This window comes from Schistocerca cancellata, chromosome 6, assembly GCF_023864275.1.
Source record: "Schistocerca cancellata isolate TAMUIC-IGC-003103 chromosome 6, iqSchCanc2.1, whole genome shotgun sequence".
NCBI classification, from domain to species: domain Eukaryota; kingdom Metazoa; phylum Arthropoda; class Insecta; order Orthoptera; family Acrididae; genus Schistocerca; species Schistocerca cancellata.
The window spans coordinates 284,886,397-284,909,259 of NC_064631.1; the positions used below are offsets into that span (position 1 = coordinate 284,886,397).

General features: G+C 40.5%; 1 protein-coding gene across 3 annotated transcripts in view; it reads left to right on the forward strand.

Moving 5' to 3' along the window:
- LOC126190855 (phospholipid hydroperoxide glutathione peroxidase-like) overlaps window positions 1-22,863 on the forward strand; it is a 61,025-nt gene that overhangs the window by 36,485 nt on the left and 1,677 nt on the right. For all 3 annotated transcript variants that reach the window (XM_049931445.1, XM_049931447.1, XM_049931446.1), the window contains 2 exons: window positions 14,093-14,238; window positions 16,551-16,635. In XM_049931445.1, coding sequence (XP_049787402.1) covers window positions 14,093-14,238; window positions 16,551-16,635 — 231 coding nt within the window. The remainder of the gene's footprint in view (window positions 1-14,092; window positions 14,239-16,550; window positions 16,636-22,863) is intronic.

A 22,863-nucleotide genomic window follows, 5' to 3' on the forward strand; every position in this document is an offset into this window, starting at 1 on the left:
TAAATACAAAAAAGAAAACATAGTTAAGAGTTAACTAATTCATAACTAAATTACTTGCAGATATGTAACAATATATGAAAAGGGTAGTTGCTATTCAGCATATAGCAGAGATGAGTCGCAGATAGGCACAACAAAAAGACACTCAGAAAGTGAGTTTTTGTCCAACAAGGCCTTAGTCGGGGGGGGGGGGGGGGGAGGGAGGGAGGGAGACCAGCGACACACACACACACACACACACACACACACACACACACACACACACACACACACACACACTTTAACATTGTTTGATTTTTCTTGCAGATATAATTTAACAATGATTTATACATGGTGTACAATGCTCTTTTGTCATGCTTGCTTGCAAACAAGTTAGCTGCGTGCTTGCAAACAAGTTAGCTGATAATACTAAAAAAAAACTGCTGGTTACACTGTTCGTTTGTCTTTCATCAATAGTAATTCCCCTCCCTCCAGCCACATGCACATATATTTGGCTGACATCAGGATCATAACAGTAATACTGCATTATAGTATTCTTTGTTACCCCAGTTGTCTGTTGACATCTCACCATGTTCAGAGTCCATGACATAAAAGGAAGTTAGTATTGTTCATCACACATTGTGGACTTAAAATTTTACTATGCGCTACATTTTGGAATTACAATTTAGAATTACAGAATACATATTAACAAATACTTATTCATGTATGTTAAAATTTTTAAGACCTGTGTTATCCCACATGAAACTTGACTGTATTTCTAATTTTCTAAATGGTATTAATTCTAATTTAAATTTTACAATGATAAAGAGGAAAGAAGTAAAATTTCATTTCTATATGTACATGTACTTAGAAAACTTGATGAAACTTGGGGTACAAAGTCTACAGATAATCCACTGACACAGATACTTTTGCAAAAATTCCTGATCACCATTCCAAGCAGAGAAGACGAGTATAAGAGATTGACCATTTAAGAATTACTTTCAGGAGAGAGAAATAGGGTACTACTCCTAAAAGATCTGGAGCTTCAAGTGAGAAAGAACCACTGAAAGGGAAATTTCTCCCACCACTGATAAAAATCGACATGTCATTTCAGCAGAGTGTTAAGGAAACACAGTGGTTAGCACACTGGACTTGCATTCGGGAGGACGACGGTTCAATCCCGTCTCCAGCCATCCTGATTTAGGTTTTCCATGATTTCCCTAAATCGTTTCAGGCAAATACCGGGATGGTTCCTTTGAAAAGGGCACGGCCGACTTCCTTCCCCAACCCAAGCTTGCGCTCCATCTCTAATGACCTCATTGTCGACGGGACGTTAAACAACACTAACCTAACCAAGGAAACACAGAATTGATACAGTTTTTAAACTGACAAGAAAAGTGGGTGAATGTTGGAACATTGCAAAGGACTTACACATGCTGTTTGCTACAGTGGGAGTATACAAAATCCCTTGCATATGTAGCCAAACGAACATAGGAGCTACTAAAAGAAATATTAACACTTGTTTTAAAGAGCAGCCAAATTTGTTTCTCTGATACTGTAGTATTACCAAGGTCCAATCATTAGTGTGCTGGGATGTACAGAGGCCACAGAAAATCAAAAGCGCAAAAACAACTTTGAAAGAGGAGGAAGGTAGTTATTACATGAGTTGTGGGCCTTAGTGCTAAATAGCAAACTGTTGCATGGTATAGCTTGTTGTGATGTTTACCTTTGCCTGTGAGTGTGCAAGTATAATGTCTTTGTACGTCTAATGTTTGTTTTATTTAAGCAGTAGAAAACCCAGGATGGAATAATGACAATATGACTCAACATCTCTGCTATATGGTGTTTCATTATATTTGCTACTTCTGACCAGCCCAAGATCTTTTATTCTTTTGCATATGTTTGCACTGTTTTCTAGGAAATGTTTTGTGTATTGTGTTGTAAGAGCCTTTGTTTTTATTGAAGAAATAAATCTCGTTCATCATGTAACTTAATTACAGTGTGTTAAACAGGTTATGGGGCCAGAAAAACATGTTGATTTATTGTGATAACATATCATTTTCTTCGTATAAGTCAAGTCTCCAAAATACAGGGTGATTATAATTAAAGTTAAACTTCCAAAACGCTGTAGAAATAACACCACTCGTCAGAATGGTGTCAGATTGCTACGAAATATCACCGGAGAAGGGGCGAAAGCATATGGCAGAAAAAAATAATGTGAAAACTGATCAATAGATGGCACTGTATGTGTCAGAATATGTAAATAAAAACTCTTGTCATGTACACGACCCATTGGAGTTGATATAAACACACCAGGTACGCAGCTTATCCTCCTCTCACATCTGCAATGTTCGCCATGACTGTCTCAATGCAGGATTGTGCTCTGCTTGTAAAGCTGTATTACAAGAATGATGACTGTGCACACATTGCTCTGCAGAAGTTCCGGCAATTGAAGGGTTTAAAAAAAGGGTTGGTCTGATGACTGCTGTGGGTCTGGAGAAAATAATTTGGAAATTCGAAAAGAGGAGTTCTTTTGGTGTGCAACCTGGTAGAGGGAGGAAACTAATTGATTCGATGTCAGTGGAAGCACTGGTCACAGATGAGACTAGTGGTGGTGTTCAAATATGTAGTGCACGGAGAATTGCCTGAACATTGGACATACCCGTGAGTACAGTGCATAAAATCGTACAAAATATCCTTCTTTGCTATCCAATCAAAATTAATCATGTGCATTAGATGCTTCCTGTTGACCTGCCAGCAAGAGACCCCTTTGCTTTAGAATTTCTTGCTCACTTGGAAGTGGACAACGATTGGCCGTCGAAGATTTTGTGGACAGACGAAGCCCACTTCCATCTGACAGAGTATGTCAGTACACAGTATTGTCAAATATGGGCAACAGAAAATCCACACACAAATCAACCAGTACAACTTCATCCTGAAACGGTCACTGTTTATGGCATCATTTATCATAGGGCCATATTTTTTCGAAGAGACAGATACTTCTAGTCCTGTTACCTGTACCGTCACTGGTAAGCGATATGAGTGTCTTTTGCGCAACCACGTCATTCCAGCTCTCCGACAACATGGATGTGTGGATGGGATCATTTTTATGCTAGGTGACACACCTCTGCACATTGAAAATCCAGTTAAGCAGCTGCTGAAGCACCATTTCGGAAATGCTAGAATTATCAGCCGCCATTTCCCTACAGCATGGCCATCTCAATCACCTGGTCTTAATCCGTGTGACTTCTGGCTGTGGGGCTATCTGACAGATGTTGTATTCAGTGTTCCGACTGCAAACTTAGCTGAATTGAAGGCATGCATTGTGCAATACATTCTGAAGATGAGCCTGGAACCACTTCAATCAGTTGTGGAACACGCTGTTTCTTGATTTCAACTTGTTGCAGAAAACGGTGGACAGCATATTGAACATGTTTTGCGCCAGTCACACAGAAACTAATAATCCGATTTGGTTTTGATTGATGCTTTTTTATGCTGTTTTTGGCCTCAGGACAATTAAAAACAGATTTATCCAATGTGATATGAACTTGCCGTGATGGACGGGCTTGCGTAACTGACAGTATCACACCTTTACGCCCATGCACACTGAGTAGTACAGTTTAACATCAAATGTACATATTACACATTGTTGTATGATTCATTTGTCATTTGTGGCCAACCATTATTAAATTATGATGCGTACAGCGCCATCTATTGCTACATTTTGTAACTGTTTATTTTTCTTCTGCTACACATTCCCCCCCCCCCCCCCCCCCTTTCTCTGATAATATTCCGTTGCAATTTGACGTCATTCTTACAAGTGATGGTGTTTCTACAATGGTTTGAAAGTTTAACTTTAATTATAATCACCTTGTACATTCAGTTACATTGAGGGTGAGACACCAAAGATGAAAAGATAAAAGATGCATCAACCAAAGCTTTTTGGCATCTAAAAATTTGATGGTGGTAATTTTCAGTTATGGGAGCATTAAATGAAAGTTATGTAAAGAGCAAAGAAATTGCTACATGTCGTTGGCGGAAGTAAAGTAAGGGCATTGAAGATATAAATGTACAGAAGTTTTGGACTGAGCTTAATGCAAAAGCAATGCTTTTTATTTCATTTGGTATATATTTGACCTGCTGCAAACTGTCACATGATGTGGTACTGTAGTACAGCAAATGATTATGTGAAATTGGCTTAAGATAATTAATGAGCAGCTATCTGCAGTAAATAAATTAGCATTGAAATAACAGTTCTTTAATTATAGGATGTTACTCTATCATACTTTACCTTAATGTATTAGTAGAGTTGAAGCATTAGCACAGTCACTTGCAGTTGTTGATGAACCAATGGGAGGTAAAGACAAAATTCCCTAAGTTTTAGGTGGACTTTGGGCAAAATATGGCTTGTTTTTTTACAGCTTACAACTCATGATGAAAGCAGGCAGACTTTCTGTAATTTAAAAGTTTACTGAAGAAAGAACATTTGTCACATACTGAAGAACTGACAATTGCATTTGCAGCTGTTAATGGCAATCACAAAAGGGATTAGGGTCAGTGTCTGAAAAGCAATTTAAGCAAAAGTTCTGTGATTAAAGGTCAAGAACCTAAAGATTAAGCTCTGATTGCAAAAATTGAGAATGTTGTGGCTACTAATAACAGTACTTGGCTTGCTGATAGTGCTACAATAAAACGTCAGACAAGGAATGGCTTTAGTGCTTCAACTACTAGGGTGTTGGAATTTCCAGTTCAAGTAAGGGATAATTCAGTTGTATATGGTGAAGGTATTGGATCAGTAAAGTTAAGGGAACCTTATACATTGGAGGATACATTGTATCTACATGGTTTGGAAAAAAAAAAAAAAAAAAAAAACTTTTTTCAGTGGAAGCAGTAGTCAGTAAAGGTTTAGAAGTCACATTTAATAATAAGATTGAGGTGTTTAGTGAGAAGCTAGAGGCAAGTGGTGTAAAAACTGAAAATCAATGTTACAAAATGTTATGTGGAAAAAGAAAATTGTATGTTACAAAATGTTATGTGGAAAAAGAAAATTGTGCGTCATGTGACGTAACTTTTTTTATGACAAGAGGTTGGGACATGTTGTAAATTTTGAAAATTTGAAGAAAATGGTTGACTGTGGTTTGATTCAAGAAATAAAACTCAGATGCTAAGTAAGGTGTTCTCTGAATCATATCAGTATGGTAAACTCCATAGTGGGGATTCAGATCAAGTTTAGGTGGAGCTAATTATTTTGTTGTTTTTAAAGATGGCTGTACTTCAGTTTGGTTTGTATAGTTTCTCAAAAACAAAAGTGATGTCATCTCAGAGTTTCAACAGTTGGTGGGTAGGGCAGGCAGAAGATAAGTGTGAAGTTATTAGGACTGATAGTGGGACAGAGTTTGGTAATGATAAACTTGATAATCATTTCAAGAAGACTGGTGTCATGCATGAAACCAGTTCACTATATGCACCAGAGCAGAATGGTTAAGCTGAATGTGAAATTAGATCTGTAGTGCAAAGTGTTTGCACAATGCTTCTTGATTCTGTCTTCCAGACACACTTTGGCAGAAGCTGTCAATAAGGCATATATTAAATCACCGTTGTTTCAAAAATGTGATTTTCAATGAAAAGTCACAGATATCGTATAGAACTTGGGCTCTGTAACATAATGTAAAACTTCTAGACAGATACAGAATGAAATAAACTTCAACACCCTGTTGAAGGTGAAGTGGAATATGTGCAAGACCAAGAGAGAAGGTTGTTAGATTAGGATTGAATCTAAGAGTGATTAACTTTTCCTGCCAGTTTGTTTCTAAAACTGTGATGTATGCAGTAGTCATAGATGAACTGCAAACTTTCAGGGAGGCGATGCCATTTGGACACTTGAGGAAATGATACGAAGCAATGAAAGGTGAAATGCTTTTATTGGTACTAAATAATACCTGGGGTGTAGTGGATCTCCCTCCAGATTGCCAGGCTATTTGTTGTAAGTGGGTTTACAGAATTAACTGTAAAACAGATGGTAGCATAATGAGGTGTAAAGCTAGATTATGCGCAAAAAGGTATTCTCAGAAATGTGGTCTTGATTGTGGAGAAATCTTTTTACCTGTTGTTCAGCATGAACCAATTTGTATTCTTGTGGCTTTGGCAGGAGTGTATGACACATACATGAAGCAGTTTGATGTGAAAACTGCTTTTCTCAATTTTAATTTGCAAGCAGATATATCAATGAAACAGCCTGAAGGTTTAATTACTGGAAATGGAAATTTATCTGCAAATTAAACAAAAGCCTTTATGGACTGAAGCAGTCTCCTCATTGTTGAAATCGGAAATTTGTTCACTTTATTAAGTGTTTTGATTTCAAACAACTTCATTCCGATAATTACTAAGGAAAGACAACTCACTGAAAGTCAGAAGTTCTGCATTGTCAACAGGAACACAAACAAAAAATACCTAGATTTCGGAATGCACTTAACTTTTTTAGCTGTAGGAAAAACAAGCACACGCACACACATGCACATGCACATGAGCGCAGTTGGGTGGGGAGGATCCAAACGACATGGGTTGTAAAGCGCCATTGAAATCTCACATGTTGTGCTCTGCTGCATGTTGTGCCATTGGTTGGTCCACCTTATTCTTGGTGACAATTTGGCAGTGACCATTCATTCTAGTTGACAGCTGGTTGGTTGTTATACCAATGTAAAATGCTGTGCAGTGGTTGCAGCAGAACTGGTATATAACATGACTGCTTTCACAGGTGGCCAGGTCTGTGATGGGGTAGGAAAAGCCTGTGACAGGACTGGAGTAGGTGGTGTGGGGTGGGTGAATTGGGCAGGTCTTACATCTGGGTCGTTGACCAGAGTATGATCCCTGTGGCAGGGGATTGGGGGTGGGAGTGGCATAGGAATGGACTAGGATGTTGTGGAGGTTGGGTGGGCAGCAGACCACCACCTGGGGAGGGGTTGGAAGTATCTTGGGTAGGATGTTCCTCATTTCAGGGTATGATAGATAATCAAAACCCTGACAAAGGACCTGTTCAGGTGTTCCAGTACGGGGTGGTATTGGGTGATTGGGTGACATGAAGGGTGCTTCCTTGTGGTTGGTTCTTGGGATGGATGTGAGGATCAGGTGTGTGTGAGGATGTGACATGGGAAATCTGCTTGTGAACTAGGTCTGGAGAATATTTCCTGTCTGCGAAAGCTTTTGTGAGACTGTCAGCATCCTGGACAAGGGTGTGAGGCCTTCAGCATACTGAGCAGTGGAGTTCTCATCGCTGCAGATGCTTCTACCATGAGTGGCTAGGCTTAATGGGAGAGATTTTTTGGGGTAGAAGGGGATTCAGCTGTCAGAGTGCAGATACTATTGGTTCAATGTGGATTGAGGTGTGAATGGAACCAGGTGAGAGGAGGAGATTGACAAGTAGGTAGGTGACACAGTGGGCGGAGAAGTATCAGGTGAAGTGGATGGGAGAGGTGGTGTTGGGTCCAGATTATAAAGATTGCACCAATAAATCTGAACCAGATAAGGGGTTTGGGGTTTTGGAAAGCTAGGAATATGTCCTCTAGGTGGCCTATGAAGTGGTTGGCATAGGAGGCTGTGCCATGAATTTGTTTGTATACCTTCCCTTCAAAGGTGAAGTATTTATGGGTTAGGATGTAGTTGGTTAAGTGTACGAGGAATGAAGTGGTGGGTCTAGAATCTGCAGAGCATTGGGAGTGGTAGTGCTCAGTCACGACAAGGCCATGGGCATGAGGGATGTTGGTGTATGGGGATGTTGTATCAACAGTGAGGAGTAGGGATCTGAGAGGTAAGGATGTGGGGATGGTGGAGAGCTGGTAAAGGAAGAGGTTGGTATGTTTAATGTTGATGGCTAGGTTTTGGACAATTGGTTGAAAATGTTGATGAAAAAGACTGAGATTCTTTCGGTGGGAGCACTATAACAAGCCACAATGGGGCACCCAGGATTGTTAGGTTTGTGGAATTTGGGCAGCATGTAGAAGCTGGGTGTGAGGGCTGTTGTTGAGGTGAGTAGGGAGATGGATTCAGCGGAGAGGTTCTGGGAAGCGCCTAAGAATTTCAGAAGAGGTTGGAAGTTATGTTGGACTCCTGGGATGGGGTCACTCTGGCAGAGCTTGTAGGATTATGTGTTGGACAACTGGCTGTGGCCCTCTGCCAGGTTGTCATTCCGGTTAATCACAACATTGGTGGAATCTTTGTGTGCCAGAAAGATGATAAGGTTAGAATCTGTTTTTAGGTTGTGTAGGGTAGTCCTTTCTACTGTTGAAAGGTGGTTTTTTTGGGGAGGGATCTGGGAAGGATGGTGAGGTCAGGTTGGAAGTTAGGAATTTCTGCAAGGTGACTGGGGGATGGTTAGATAGGAGTGTGGGAGGGTCATGGTTGGATGGTGATATGAATTGGGACAGACAGAGTTCGATGTTAGGAATGGATAGGCTTTGATTGGAGATGTTTGTGACAAAGAAGTGTTTTCACTGTAGGGAATGGGAGGAGGAGAGTAGGTCTTTCACGAGTCCAACATGGTTAAACCTGGGAGTAGGGCTGAATGTGAAGTCTTTGGATAGGACTGAAACTTCTATGGCGCTGAAGATTTTGGTGGAGAGGTTAACGGTAGAGTTTTGCGATTGTTTTTGGCTCTGGATTTCATGGAGTGTTCGTAGGGGATTTTGGAGGATGGGGTACATCAAAAAGGTCAGCTAGGCAGGATCTATGTGCTTTGAGGGATTGATGAGGAGGAACACTGTGGGTAGGGTGGGGACTGGATAGTAGTGCCCCAAGGTGGGAGTAGGATGTCAGCAGGCTGGATAACTTGTGGAGATAGTGTTTGGAATGTTCTTCTAGGTGTTGGAGTATCAGGAGTTCAATTTGGGTGATAGAGGTGTAGGTAGTAGGGATTGCATAGTAACGGTATTTTGTGGAGTGAGTGGAGGTGGTTTAGGCATGAGAGATGCCTAAGCCATCAAGATGTTTTTTTGTATAACTGGATTTGTGAGGGAAAGGGACTGGTGGAATCTGAAAAGATGAAGGTTGCTGTGGAAGGAGGGATGGGATCCAGTAATAGGGATTTTTGTGGTTAGGCCATTGGGGTGGGGGGGAGAGAATATGGGACAGGGTTTTGGCTAGGGATAAGGAAACTTTCCTGAACTAGTGCAGATAAACTAGAGCAGGGGAGGGGTGGCGAAGGGGTAGCGTTGGGGAAAGTAGTTCACATTGGAAGTGGCGAGTAAAGCTGTCACCGCTCATTGTAGGGGGAGTTGAATAACATTGACAGGGGTAAGGAAAGAAAGGAAATGTCTTGGGGCAGGGGGTAATTTTGTGACTGGGGTATATCTGATCTCACATGATACATCGTCAAGGGCACGAAATAAATTCGACCATGCATGGTTTATTGTCACATGTAGTAGATAAAAAGGAAACAAAGACAGGCAGACTGGGAGCTATATGTGAGGGAGGGAAGGATTTTGCATTGCTTGAAGTGTGTTACGTTGTTATTGGACATTGCATGGCACATTGGCACATGGAGTTGTGTGGGGGGTTGTCATAATGAATGCGGCCAATACTACAGGGACAAAAGTCACTTGCAGCCACATGTATCGTGGCTGCTGTGGTGTGTGTCGTAAAGGCAAGAGGGAAAAAAACGTAATAAAAAGAAATGGATGAGCAATAGAAGGGGGTTAAATAAAGGAGACAGTAATGAAGGATGTACAACGTGAGGTTTGGATGGGTGGGAGCCACAAGGTGGTATAATAATGTGTGGAAAGTTCTGGTTGAGAATTATGATTTATTTAGAAATAAAGGAGTTGACTCATTGAAAGACACAAGCACTTTGTTGCCGATAGGCACATGAACAAAAGGTACAGAGCTCGGCTAGCTTTTGGAGTGCACTTCCCTTTTCTAGCTGTAGGAAAAACTTGCCCCCCCCCCCCCCCCCCCCACACACACACACACCTGTCCCCCTACATTGTGCTCAATCAGCTGCCAGCTCTTTGACTGGCCCACAGCGGATGGGGTGGGGTACAGAGAGGCAAGAGGCAGGGAGGGAGTTTGAAGGAAAGTGTATAGTGACCCTTGGGAGAGTGGGGAACTGCCTGTTTGCTACCTAGGAGTGCAGATAGAGGGGGCAGGTGGGGGCTGCACATGAAATTTCATAGACTAGGGCGTTAGATAACAGCGCACAATTAGCTGATGATCCATGTCACAGGGATCATGTCCCCCTGGAAGACCCAGATGCAAGAAGTGCCCAATCCACCCATCCATCACCATCCAGTTCCGTCAGAAGCTTATCCTAACCCATCAGAGGCCAGGCCACCAGTGAAAGAAGGCATGCTATGTACCAGCTCTGCTGCAACCACTGATCAGTGTTTTACATTGGTATGACAACCAACCAGCTGTCAACGAAAATGAATGGCCACTGCCAAACTGTTGTTTTTGTGTGTGTGTGTGTGTGTGTGTGTGAGAGAGAGAGAGAGAGAGAGAGAGAGAGAAGAGAGAGTACTCCATCACTTGCCCAGTACACTCACCCAATTTGTGTCCCCACATAAGGTAGTTGTGTGTTGATATGAAACTTCCTGGCAGATTAAAACTGTGTGCTGGACTGAGACTCGAACTTGGGATATTTGCTATCTGCGGGCAAGTGTTGTACCAACTGAGCTTCCCAGGCAAGACTCCTACCCAAGTAGGTAGGAGGCGATGTACTGGTAGAAGTAAACCTGTGAGGACGATTCAAAAGTTGTGCTTGGGTAGTTCAGTTGGGAGAGCACTTGGCTGCACAAGGCAAAGATTCCAAGTTTAATTCTCAGACTGGCACACAGCTTTAATTTGTCAGAAAGTTTTTCTTTACTTGTTCAAGTTTGAAGCTACTATCTGGGCCCTTATAGCCTCTGATGATGTATCCAGCATTATGAGAACAACATTAGGCACATAAACAAGCCTTAACCCACAGCCAAATGCCCATGTAACAAAAACCAACAAGTGTGCAAATACTGGCCATGAAAGTGTACGTTGTAAGGTCACTGAATGTTGGTCTCATATACTTATCTTCCTGTGCAATATATTGTCAGACATTCTGTGGTAGAAAATGCTGTTTACAATTATGTGTTTATTTAATCCAGCTGTTGTTTGATGATAACAGAGAGATATGTTAGAATTGCCAACATTTCAGTCAGATTTTTACAGTGGCCCTGATTAATGTATGCAGTTATTTTTCTTATGGCTCTGTTCTGTAGTTTTAAAACTGTGCACATTCGATGGCATTCTCATCTTACAGTGTACTTACTCCTTGGTCCTACAGCCCTTCTAGGTCCTTGGCCACTCTGACAACCTGCTGCTCGTTTCCTCCATCTTCTTACTCCCCTCCCTTCTTTCTCAAGTAATTCTCCACATCATCCAGCCATCACTTCCGTGATCTCCTTTTTCATCTTCTGCCTCATGGATTTTCTCTGTAGACCTTCTTGACAAACCTATCCTCTGATATTCACTGTACATGGCCCAACCACCTTAATCTGTTGCACTTGTTTTCCAAAACTACCTGACTCAAAACCCTGCATCTTAGCATTTCCTACTAGCTTGGACCAACACCAACCTGGATCTTGGAACAGTACCACCTCCTTCCCAGGAGTCCACGTCACAGTTAAAATCTGCTGCATGTTTCCTGATCTTATCTGTGGCTCCTCTCCACTTAATTTTCACAGCAGATGGAACTTGTTTTTCTATCCTTTTTCTCTTAGTTTCCAACTACTACTTCCCCCCCCCCCCCCCCCCCCCCCCAAGTCATTTGTCCAATGCAACAATTTCATAGAAGATTCACAATAAATGCCACAACACTTTGACAACCTCCACACTTTCCATTCATGGCCAAAGGTTTTGAACAAAGACACCTCAGTAGTGATATATTTGTATCTATGTATGCAAAGACTGCTTTTGTTTTGTTTTGTGTTGTACTTGTCTGAGAACTCTATTTTTCAATTTCTTTGCTGTTTGTAAGTCATTAAATATTAGTTACCCTTCACTATCTCATATACCTATCTATGTTCTGTCCTTTTAAGGGACATTGTATGTCCTATGCCACCAATGTTAAATTATTGAATCTTGTAACCCATTATCTTGTCAACTTTTTAAGACACCAACTTACAATTTTTCATAATTATTGAATGCACCTTTCTAGATACACTGAATTACTCTAAGTTTTTTGACAGAATTTTGTAAATAAATGAACATAAAAACAAAACAACTCATGATATTTTAATTATTCTAGTTCCATATGTGTTGGATCTCACACTTGGCATGCTGTAAAAATTTCATGTCTCTCCCATCAGCACTTTTTTAGAGAACATGTTATTTATTGCAAAAACATAGTTAAGAGGAGATATTGAGGATTAAAACTTTTTTATTACAAATTCTTATACAGATTTACATTTCTGCGTCTTTTATGCACTGGAATTGCCATGGCCCATAGTCTGCGTCTTTTCAGTATCACAACAGCCCAGTGTTTGCCTCGTCCTTTTCTTTCCTACTTCTTTTGTCATTTGCTGAGCAGCTAACTCTGCTTCATCTACATGATGCTTGTCCAGTTCCCACAGTCTTTTATCTGTGTTCTGTCCAGATCTTATCCCTAACTTCTCCAGAACCTTAAGTCTTTCATAGTTCCCACCATTAAAAGTAATTACAGCATCAGACACTGCTAATGTTTGAGTCATAAGGCCAACAAATATATTTTTACACACATGCACCACATAACATTATTGAAGGACTCATTCACATTCTGGGTCTCCCCATGTAAACACTTCTTTAGTAGTTCAGGATTTGCCAAATCTCTGTAAATAGGTTTGATTGCCTCCATTACTGCCAAAGGAAGAAAATGTTTGTGTGAATACATGCAGGGTGCCAGAAAATTCAGCTTGTCTATATTTACACCAAGTGTTTGGTGGAGTTGGACACAAAGCATGACATGGCTTTTCATCTGTTAATATTTGATGAAATAAAGTGCTCCACACAGCTCTTTTAATCTTCTCTAAATTGTCACACTTCTGACTTTTGCGCCTCTTGCACTTTTGTGCTTCAATAATTAATTTAGACACAACACCTATTCTAGCTCCAATATCCTCATAAAGTTTAACTTCACCACCACGAAGACAGCAATAGACAAGTTTCAGAAAGAACTTTTGCAAGGATTTGCAGATCAGTAATGACGTTGTCCATAATATCACTACTTTTACCACTGTCACCTGTTTCTGAAGTTACTTTCCTTTTCGATGCACTAAGGGTTGTCGTCACTTCAGAAACATTGTTGTGCTTTCCTTCACTGCTAGCAAACGTTTTGAAGTACTTCAGAAGAAAGTGCAGGTCTCACATACCTGTTATCTGCAAATTTGCGTTTCTTGAAGTTACTTTTATGCTTAGTCACTTTATTTGCGTATAAAAAGCAATAGAAGTTAGCTTACTACAAAAATAGCCTATAATCACACTACTTTAAATGAAAACTAGTATCAGAAACAAAGGACTGATTTGTTTGTTCATAATGCCAACTTCTGAGACGTAGACTGCTCAACTGTGACAGTATATGCGTCGCCACGAAATTTGACAGTCACATGTCAACATTCAAAATATTATTTAAAGGTCTCACAATTGTCTGATTTTTAAGGTATTTTATACCAAAATGTTCAGGAAAGACCAAAGTACATTATGGAGTAGAAAACAGAAAATGTCAAATTTCAATGAATTTCATGTACAATGTCCCCTTAACAAGCAGTCTCTGGTTCTGGAAACATAATTTTCTGTTATTATACAGTTCATTAGTTACAGTCATTTGAGTAATATTTTTTTTGTATTGAGGAACAAGTCAACTTATTTTATAAGTGTACATGCTTGATGTTGACATTAATGAACACATACTTTTTAGTCCTACTCATGCAAATACACTTAAAAACAAGATATTTTCCACACAGGCTCGTTAATGTTAAGTGATATGCCTCCATCTATTATGTATACCACTTAATCTTCATATCAAAATTAATGATACAGATATGTACTGTGTTGCAATTAATTACAATTAAGACTACACGGTATGGATCTGCTGTAAAATTCTGATTATAATCTTCTGTTGTAGGAACCTGGAAATTCGGAGGAGATAGTGTGTTTTGTTAAACAAAGAAAAGTAAATTTTGACATGTTTGAAAAAATTGATGTCAATGGAGATAATGCACATCCGTTATGGAAATATCTTAAGTACAAGCAAGGTGGAACTCTTGGAGAGTAAGTCAGTCTACAGTAGCCATTTATTCATAATTTTTTGTAGTGAGTATATGTGACACTGTATTATTCTTAATGAATGAGTTTGCATTATTTGATACTTCTCATTGTTTTACATTGTGAACTCTGTATTAACGAATTTTTCTTAGTTTCTGCTCCAAATTTTTCCTTTTTCCTCCTATGGTGATGCTGGACTTTGCAAAAAACAATGTAAATTTAAAGTTTTGGGCCCCACTTGAGTGAGAGACAGCATAACTTTTTACAACTTGGTCTTTTAACTTCAACAACACTTTACTTTGTCTTGTATAGGGATGAGCTGTTGATATCACAGTTATCTAAATATTATATGTAGTAAATTTTGTTCTCCAGCTGTCTTCTGCCAGTTGAAGTCAGCAACTCTTCTGATGTTCCTGTATCTTTTGAGCTCCACTTGAGAACTGCTTTCATTCACTTTCCATCAGTTTGTGGCGCAACATTTCCTACCCATTTCACTGTCTTAACTCATTTTAATACACCACTGACTTTGCTCGCTACACAAATACATAATATACATTGGGTCAGTGTTTTTGCATTGTCATGGTTACCTTTTGATGAAGATTGAACCTTGAAACAAATTGCAGAAATAAAACTTAGCAAGATGGGACAACACTGTGACTTGTAGTGCTTATTGTAATATTTATGTACAGAGTTTAGCAAAGAGTCATTGTGAAAGAGTGCAAATAGCACTATAGATTGTTCCAAGTGAGATTTGCAGTCTGCAGTACTATTCTCAATATTGTTTAGAGGAAATTTGGGTAGTACATATTGCTGTGAGTGCAAAATAAATCTTTCCTGTACAACACTTGCTGGTTATATACAGAAGTGTAGTAGAATGTGGACTGAATGGGGTCTCTCTCTCTCTCTCTCTCTCTCTCTCTCTCTCTCTCTCTCTCTCTCTCTCTCCCCCCCCCCCCCCCCTCTCCCCCCTCTAAAAGCTGAGATATTTTAAATAGAAGTTTCCTCAGTAAGTCATGGCAATAATAGGATATGGGTATCAAAGCACTTTTTACAATGAAATACCACTGCAGGAGAGTTAAACCCTTAGTGACAGTGAACATGATCCAGAACTTTAGAAAAAAGAAAGCAATAACTGCTGATTAACTCAGATAATTAGGCACTAGCATGAAATTTCAGTTCACCATATGCTTCTTTTTATGAAGCTGGAGACATATTTTTCAATAGCAATTGACTGATCAAAGTAACAAAATTCTCAAGTAAAAAGCATATACAAGGAAATGCAAGAAATGATCAGCAAATCCATCTCAAGGAGGTTCAGTTTATCGATAATGCACAAAAAATAATGAAAGAATATTTATTCCATTTAGTCACTACACCATTGAACAATTCGTCACCATCCCTTTCTTTATGGCCTATGAAAAAATACAAAATATAGACAAAATTATCAACATAGAAATTAATCAGATCAAGTTTTAAGAAATGAATTCCTTAGACAGTTATTAGAATATGCCCTGTTTAAGCCACAATAATATTACATGGCATCATAGATGCTTATGTTTCAAGAACAGGGCAAGAAAAATGGCTTAGGCATAATGAGAAAATGTGAAATACAATATTTGATATGTTTTAACAAAAAGCTACTTTGAGTTCTTTTCACTTCAAGAAGCCTCAAATTTTTACTTTGCTTTTAATAACATAAATGCATCACAAATAAAACAGAACAGAAATTCACCTAGTATTATAGTAGTTTCATAGGCGTACATTGAGTAAATTTTTTTATGTTGTCCTAGTTTCATCCAAGATGCATAAGTGAATTTCATGGGTAACACATGTAACACTATAGGAAGAAGATATGTTAAAGAATACATCACACTTTAAAACACATTCAATGGAGAGTTTAGGATAGCATATTATGAACACACACACAGCCACTATCTCATTTCTCTCTGAAGAAGGCCTTGTGGCCGAAATCTTAAACATTTAGTACTCTTTACATTGTGCCTGTTTCTGATTCAATGTCTTCTGTATGTGGTGAGTATCAATCTATCCTTTTAACACACTTTTGTGTCCCACGACTGCATCGTGGCTTTTTCTTATTCTTAATTTTTCTCCAAATTGCTATTATAGCTAGGTAATATTCATTCCTTTTAATAAGTGGCAATTTCTTACCAGTAGGCCAACTTTCTTTTCCTTTTCTCGTTCTCATGTGAGAAGGATATTGTGTTTTATGTTAAAATTTTGAGTTGTATTGTCTTGCAAAAGTATGCCAAGTTTTTTCCAACTTGCTTAAAAGGAATGTTGCTTTTTTAATGTTGCAGTTTCATTAAGTGGAATTTCACCAAATTTATTATTGATAAAAATGGACAGCCAGTTGAACGACACAGCCCAAATACAAATCCAAGTGTAAGTATCCGGTATAAGATGGAGATGAGATAAAAAATGGACCAAAGACAAGGTGTACTTTAATCTTTGCCTTTCTGTTTCAGTATTACTCAAAACTAATATTCAGTCAGGCAAATTCACATACAGGACTAAAAAAGTATGAAATATGTTGTTTAGAAAATGTTAAAGTTGAGTTCTCACCTACTAAGTGTGTTGTGAATTCCTGTAGTTAGTTAAAATTGCTGCAGTTGAATAGTGAATGGGTTAACAGACAAGACTACATTGGATTCTTCTCCTCGGCAAGTGTGTGGTTGAATTCTTATAAGGGGAACTCCTCATTGGATTTAACATTGAAATCAAGTGATCAATTGCACCACTTGAGCTATACTTTTGTAAATTGGCCATGAGCTAAGCAGAACATAAAGCTAGTGAAGTGATTGCCAGTATTATTTTTTGATGCAATTGTTTATTCCATTACATATATTTTCTTTTTCCCTCTGAGTGCTCTCCATTATTGGAATTTTTTCCTAGAACAACTACTCAGCATGGCTTCATTGTCCCAAACTACTATATAATGGTGGCACAGCGGCTGGATTGGATGAAAGGTTCTTTTGGGTGGAGTGGGCAAGGGGAGAAAGGAAACAGGCAATGGGAGGGAGGGTTGGATGGGAATGTGACTGACAGTTTGGGAGGAAGGCATAGCGCTCTCATAAGGTAGCTCCCCCTCCCCCTCTTAGAGGCCTCACCAGTCTTTGGTGAGTTCATTCTTGGCTACCATGGGACCACAGCCTGTGAAGCATCTCTTCCCTTTCCACTGCACATCTTTCTGCTATATTTTCGGGAATGCGTGTTGTAGTTTAGATAGCCCAGCATCAGAACAGCCCCTCACCTGTTTTTTATTTTTTTTTTTCTTCTCTGTGTGTTCCTCAAGGCCGATAGATGCATTTGATGGGTAACAGGTGATTGGATAGCGTGTAATTCCCAACCCCACGTCAACAGGTAATGTTTGCGTGTACCCCTTGCACAAGCCAAGCCCACGGAGTGGTGATTGCCTAAGCTGGTACCTCCCCAATTGCCAAATGGTCCCCCTGTCAGGAGTTTGGGAGGCATGACCTTTGATGTGAACAATCACCTAAGGCGAGCAAGCCCCCTCTGGAGGAGAAGGGGAAGGTGGGTGGGTGCGGCGGCGTCTAGTTGGAAGGTGCGGGCCATTGGAGATGCTGGCAATCATGGATTTTTCTCTCTCTCTCTCTTTTTTTTCCCTCCTCAATGAGCCAATCACAATCTCAGTCGTTATGTACTAAACGTAAATGGAATGAGTTTAGAGATTGAAACACCCTCCCAGCTGCTCCACAGTTCCTCATGGTTTCGTGTACTGAAGGAGGTCAGTACTTTGCTACAGTTAATCCGTTTACTATTCAGAAAGGTGTGTGAGCAATTGCAGACCCTCTGAATCCTGCCCTCACTTATGTAATGCGACTTTGCTTCTGGAGAACAATTGTGATTTACAATCCCACAGCTTTGCTCCTCCGCAGCTATCCTGTTCGCGTCAAGGGCCATTGAAAGCTGAATTCTTTGCATGATGTTATTTACACTCACTGCTGGAAGGTAAGACAGAGGGAGAAATCCAATCTTACCTATCTGATCAGGGCATCATTGCAATCCATCGGGTAATGAAAAAGGTTGATACAAAGTCAGTGCCTACTCGCCCTCTTGTAATCACATTTGATCAAGTAGAACATCCATCAGAGATCAAGGTAGGCTTGAAATCATCATGGTCTGACCGTACATTCCAAACCTGATGCGTTTCTACTAGTATCAGTGTTAACAACCACACTTGCATGTCCTGTCAAAACACGGCCATATGTGTTACTTGTGATAGGGATGCTCACGAGGGTTATTGCCCGCCTCCTACTCCCCACTGTAATCAGTTGTAATGACAACCATGCTGCCTCATCTGTGAATATCCCATGAATGTGCTGCTGTGCATCTCCATGAGTGGACCATCCAGGACATGTGGGTGAAGGAAATACTGCCTTACCCTGTCACTTGCAGGTTGCTGGCTTGTTGAAAGCCCAGATTTTTACCATGGGGCACATACAGTACATTTCTTGCTATGCATCGCTCCATGAAGGACATTACCACACAGACTTGCAACCTCCAATTCTGCACTGTAGTTGTAAAATCGTCCAGTATCACAGTAGCATCCCCTTCTTTTCTACAGTTGTGTAACACGTCACCAGATCTTTGCTCCCGGCAGTGAAATCACCTACTACCCAAACGGCAGCCCGGTAAAGACAAAACGAATACTCCCACAAAGACATTTTATGTCCATCCAGCCAACAGTCATGAGTTTTCGTCTGCCAGCCGTAAAGATCGTAAGAAATCAAACAAAGGCAAATGGTCTTCTCCTTCCATGACTCAGAGATCCTCTTCAATGGTGTCGCTGTATGGTACCCTCACCCAGCCAACCTCCATTTCGCCAGTGCGCACTGCCTACCATTTTTCTGCCCTGAAATCCACAGGCCGACCCAAGGAAAATGTTGATGCCTCTGTAGATTTCATGGAACAGGATCCTCCAGCCTCTGCGCCCTGTAACAGAGTGTCTTTGAAGGCTGGCACTCAGCAGCCACCGAGGTGACTACACTATATTTGTTCCCTCCTCTCCATTCCTCATTATAAATCTTGTTCAGTGGAATGGTCGTGACATTAGATCCAACAAGGGAGAATTAATGGCTGCTCTTGGAATTCCAGCATTGGGACTGGTTGTGTTTTTTGGTTTAGAGAAAGCCTATGATATCTGCTGAAGGACTGGTATCCTCCGTACGTTATACACGTGGGTGTTCTGAGGTCGCCTGCCCCATTTCCTTCTGAAATTTTTAAAAGACTTGAGTTTTCAAGGTACGTGCTGGTTTGTCTTGTTGGACACCTATATCCAGGATGAGCATCGTCAGCTTTCGTATAGCCATTAAACCTATTATGGACTGTCTCCCACCAGCCATCTCCAGCTCCCTCTCCGTTGACGTCTTTGCAATCTGTTGCAGTTTTTCATGGACCTGTCTCTTTGAGTGGCGTCTTCAGCGATGTCTTGATTATCTTTACTCATGGAGCATTGACAGTGTCTTTCGCTCTTCCATTGACCAAACCATTTGTATGAATTTCTGGTGGTGCAATGTGTTTCTTCCACCATCTTTACGCCTCAGGCCTGTGTGGTGTCACAAGGCTTAGGCCTGTCCCACCCCTCATTAAATCGACCAAGACTTATATGAATAATTGTAAGAATAGTTATTATTATTATGTTCTTTAAGTTTGTTTTTGGGTTTTCAGAAATACAATGGGGAGGAAAGTTTATTTATGTTGCAGATAACGTCAAAGGAAGAGATATACTGCTTTCTCTTTGTAAACAGACCGATCGAGTCTTGAAAGGTTCATGTAAAATGTATAGGCGGGTGACACATTAGGTGGGACCTGATGCCTGTAATACTTCCACAGTTATTAAAAAGTTGTTAAACGGCAAAACCAATAGTTCATCATTTATATAGATAAAAAGTAGTAAAGATATAGGAAAGGAAGAGTTTCGGCGTCAGAACGAAAAGTGATACATCACTCAGAAACGAAGGAGGACGTAAACAGCGGGCGTTACGTGGTGAAAACAAATCAACAGATAAAATAGTAAGTCTGTAATTAAGCATAAAGCCACATAACACTGCACCTGTTGCTCTTCAGTTCGCTGAGATTACGAAATTCCTGGGGCTCATGCTGGATAGAAAACTTTCTTGTTCCTTCCATTTGTCTTACCTGGCCACATGCTGTACCCAGTCCCTCAATATCCTACATGTCCTGAGTGGTACTTCCTGTGGAGCAGATCAGACCACCCTCCTCCATTTGTACTGATCCCTTGTCTGTTTGAAATTAGACTATGAGTGTTTCGTTTATTCATCTGCCTGTCCGTCCATCTTAAATCGTCTTAACACAGTCCACCTTTGTGGAATATGTTTGTCCATTGGTGCCTTTTACACTAGCCTGCTTTGAGTGTGTCTTTGCAGAAGCTACTGAACTAAACTGCCATACCAGCGTGATGTTCTTCTCGGTGGGTACACATGCTGTTTGTCTGCCATGCCTGGCAATCTGACTGATGCTCTCTTTTTCAATGACTCCCTTGACTGCCAGTATAGGATACACCCTTCTTTTCTGTTTCCTCCCAGAGTTCGCTTTCAGCTACTGCTCTGGCAGCTCAACTTCACACTACCTGCCATGTTCCCAATGGGTGTGAACCCTTCACCATCTTGGCTTCGTGCAGGAGGCTGTGTTAATCTTGGACTACGTTTGATTCCCAAGGAAACTACTCCGGATTTGAACTATTGCTGTAAGTTTCTCAGTCTTTGGACACAACTTAGCAATAGCACCTTCATGTACACTGATGGCTGTAAGATGGACCATGGTGTCGGGTCCGCCTTTGTCTTCGGCACTGACCATTTTCAGTATCAGCATCCAGAACCCTGCTCAATATTTACAGAAGAGCTATTTGCCCTCTATCAGGCCATGCAGTACATCCAGCAACACACGCTTTTTAATTGTGCCATGCACTCCGATACTCTCACTGCCCTTCAGAACCTCTGTATGTTGTTCACAGTCCATCCCTTAGTGCAAGCTTCCACTTGCTCAGTGATGAGGAAGCCACTGTGATGCTCATGTGTGTTCCTGATCACATCGGTCTTATGGCGCCAGCTCTTCCAAACCTTCGGATGATCTCCGTGTTGCTGTCTGTTAGCAGGTGGTGTCACTTTGGCCTCACCACTGGACTTCTCTTCACGGGAACAAGCTCCAGGGAATTAAACCTTTCCCAGTGGCCTGGCTGACCTCCTTTCAGCCTTCTTGCCACGAGGGGATCATTTTAGCTAAGTTGTGTATGGAGTACTGTCTTTTTAGCCATCGCCATATGTTAAGTGGCAATGTGTCATCACTTTGTGCTCATTATCAACCTTTGACAGTTCGCCATTTCCTGACTGAGTGCCCTGTTCTAACCGATTATTATATGTTTGCCATCTACATTATTGGCTGTTCTAGCAAACAAAGCGTGGGGTGTCTACCGCATTTTACTTTTTATCCATCACAGCAGTATGGTGAGGGACATTTAATCTCTGGTTTGGGACATCAGCTCTGTATCTATAGCATATTTCGTGAATCTTTCTTAAAGAGGAAGCCCTTATTTTTAGCTCTTTCCTTCTACCAGTTGGGCTTAACGTGTAGTCTCTTTTATTTTCTTTTTCTTATTAGTGTTCTAAAGTTTTTGCGCCTAGAAAAAAAAAAGACATAAGGTAGGAGTGTGGCACTGATGAGCTAACTGTGGGGCAGCCAGGGGAGTTGTGTGTGATACACAGTGATGTGGAGGAATTGACTGTGAGGAGAGGAAGAACAGAAAAGAAGGCATTTGCAGAGAGGAGGGTGTGAATGAAATGAGGATAAGGGAGGCAATTAGATATCTACTATTAATACAGCTTGACAACTACTGTGAGTATTACATTGTATTGTAACCATTCTTGCCAAATATAGAATAATTCTGTTCCTCTCCTAATCTGTGACCTGCTTTTAGGGCAGTGTATTTAGCCATGGGTAATATATTTAGAATGACTAATTCTTGTGTTTAGAAGAGCACCATGTTAGTGTTCATGAGTAACGAAATGTAAATTATTCTAGGAGCAATATGATATTGCAGAGTGGTAGGAGGAATGTAAACAATGGAAAGAGTACTGGTCATGAATTATAACTTGGTACCTTGTGAGAGGGGATGCAGTGAACAGGGCGAGTGGATTTGTTTTCTGAGAGGAAAGGTGGGATGTGGGGGTTCAAACTGCATCCATGTACTGTTACGTACGCAGTGCAGACAACTTAAATATATGTTATGATCTTTCACAAGTTCCTGATAAACAGCTTCCTTTTTTGAACTGAAGTAGAAAGTACCACTTGTGATGGGCCAGCTCATGTCACTCACTCACGTTTGGAAAAAAATCACAATGAAAATAACATAGCAAAAGATAGACAGTTACAGCATAGCTAGCATCAAAGCAGACAACACCGGCTAATGGTACACTGCAGAGTTGATGACGAACATTTGCAAATAACCATGGCCTGAAGTCTCCTGACTGCTACCTATTGGAATTAGGGAGTCCATGTGCCATGTTATAGTTCCCACATAGTAAAGGTAACCACTCATCATATACATTTTCAAGTTGCAAATAACCATGGCCT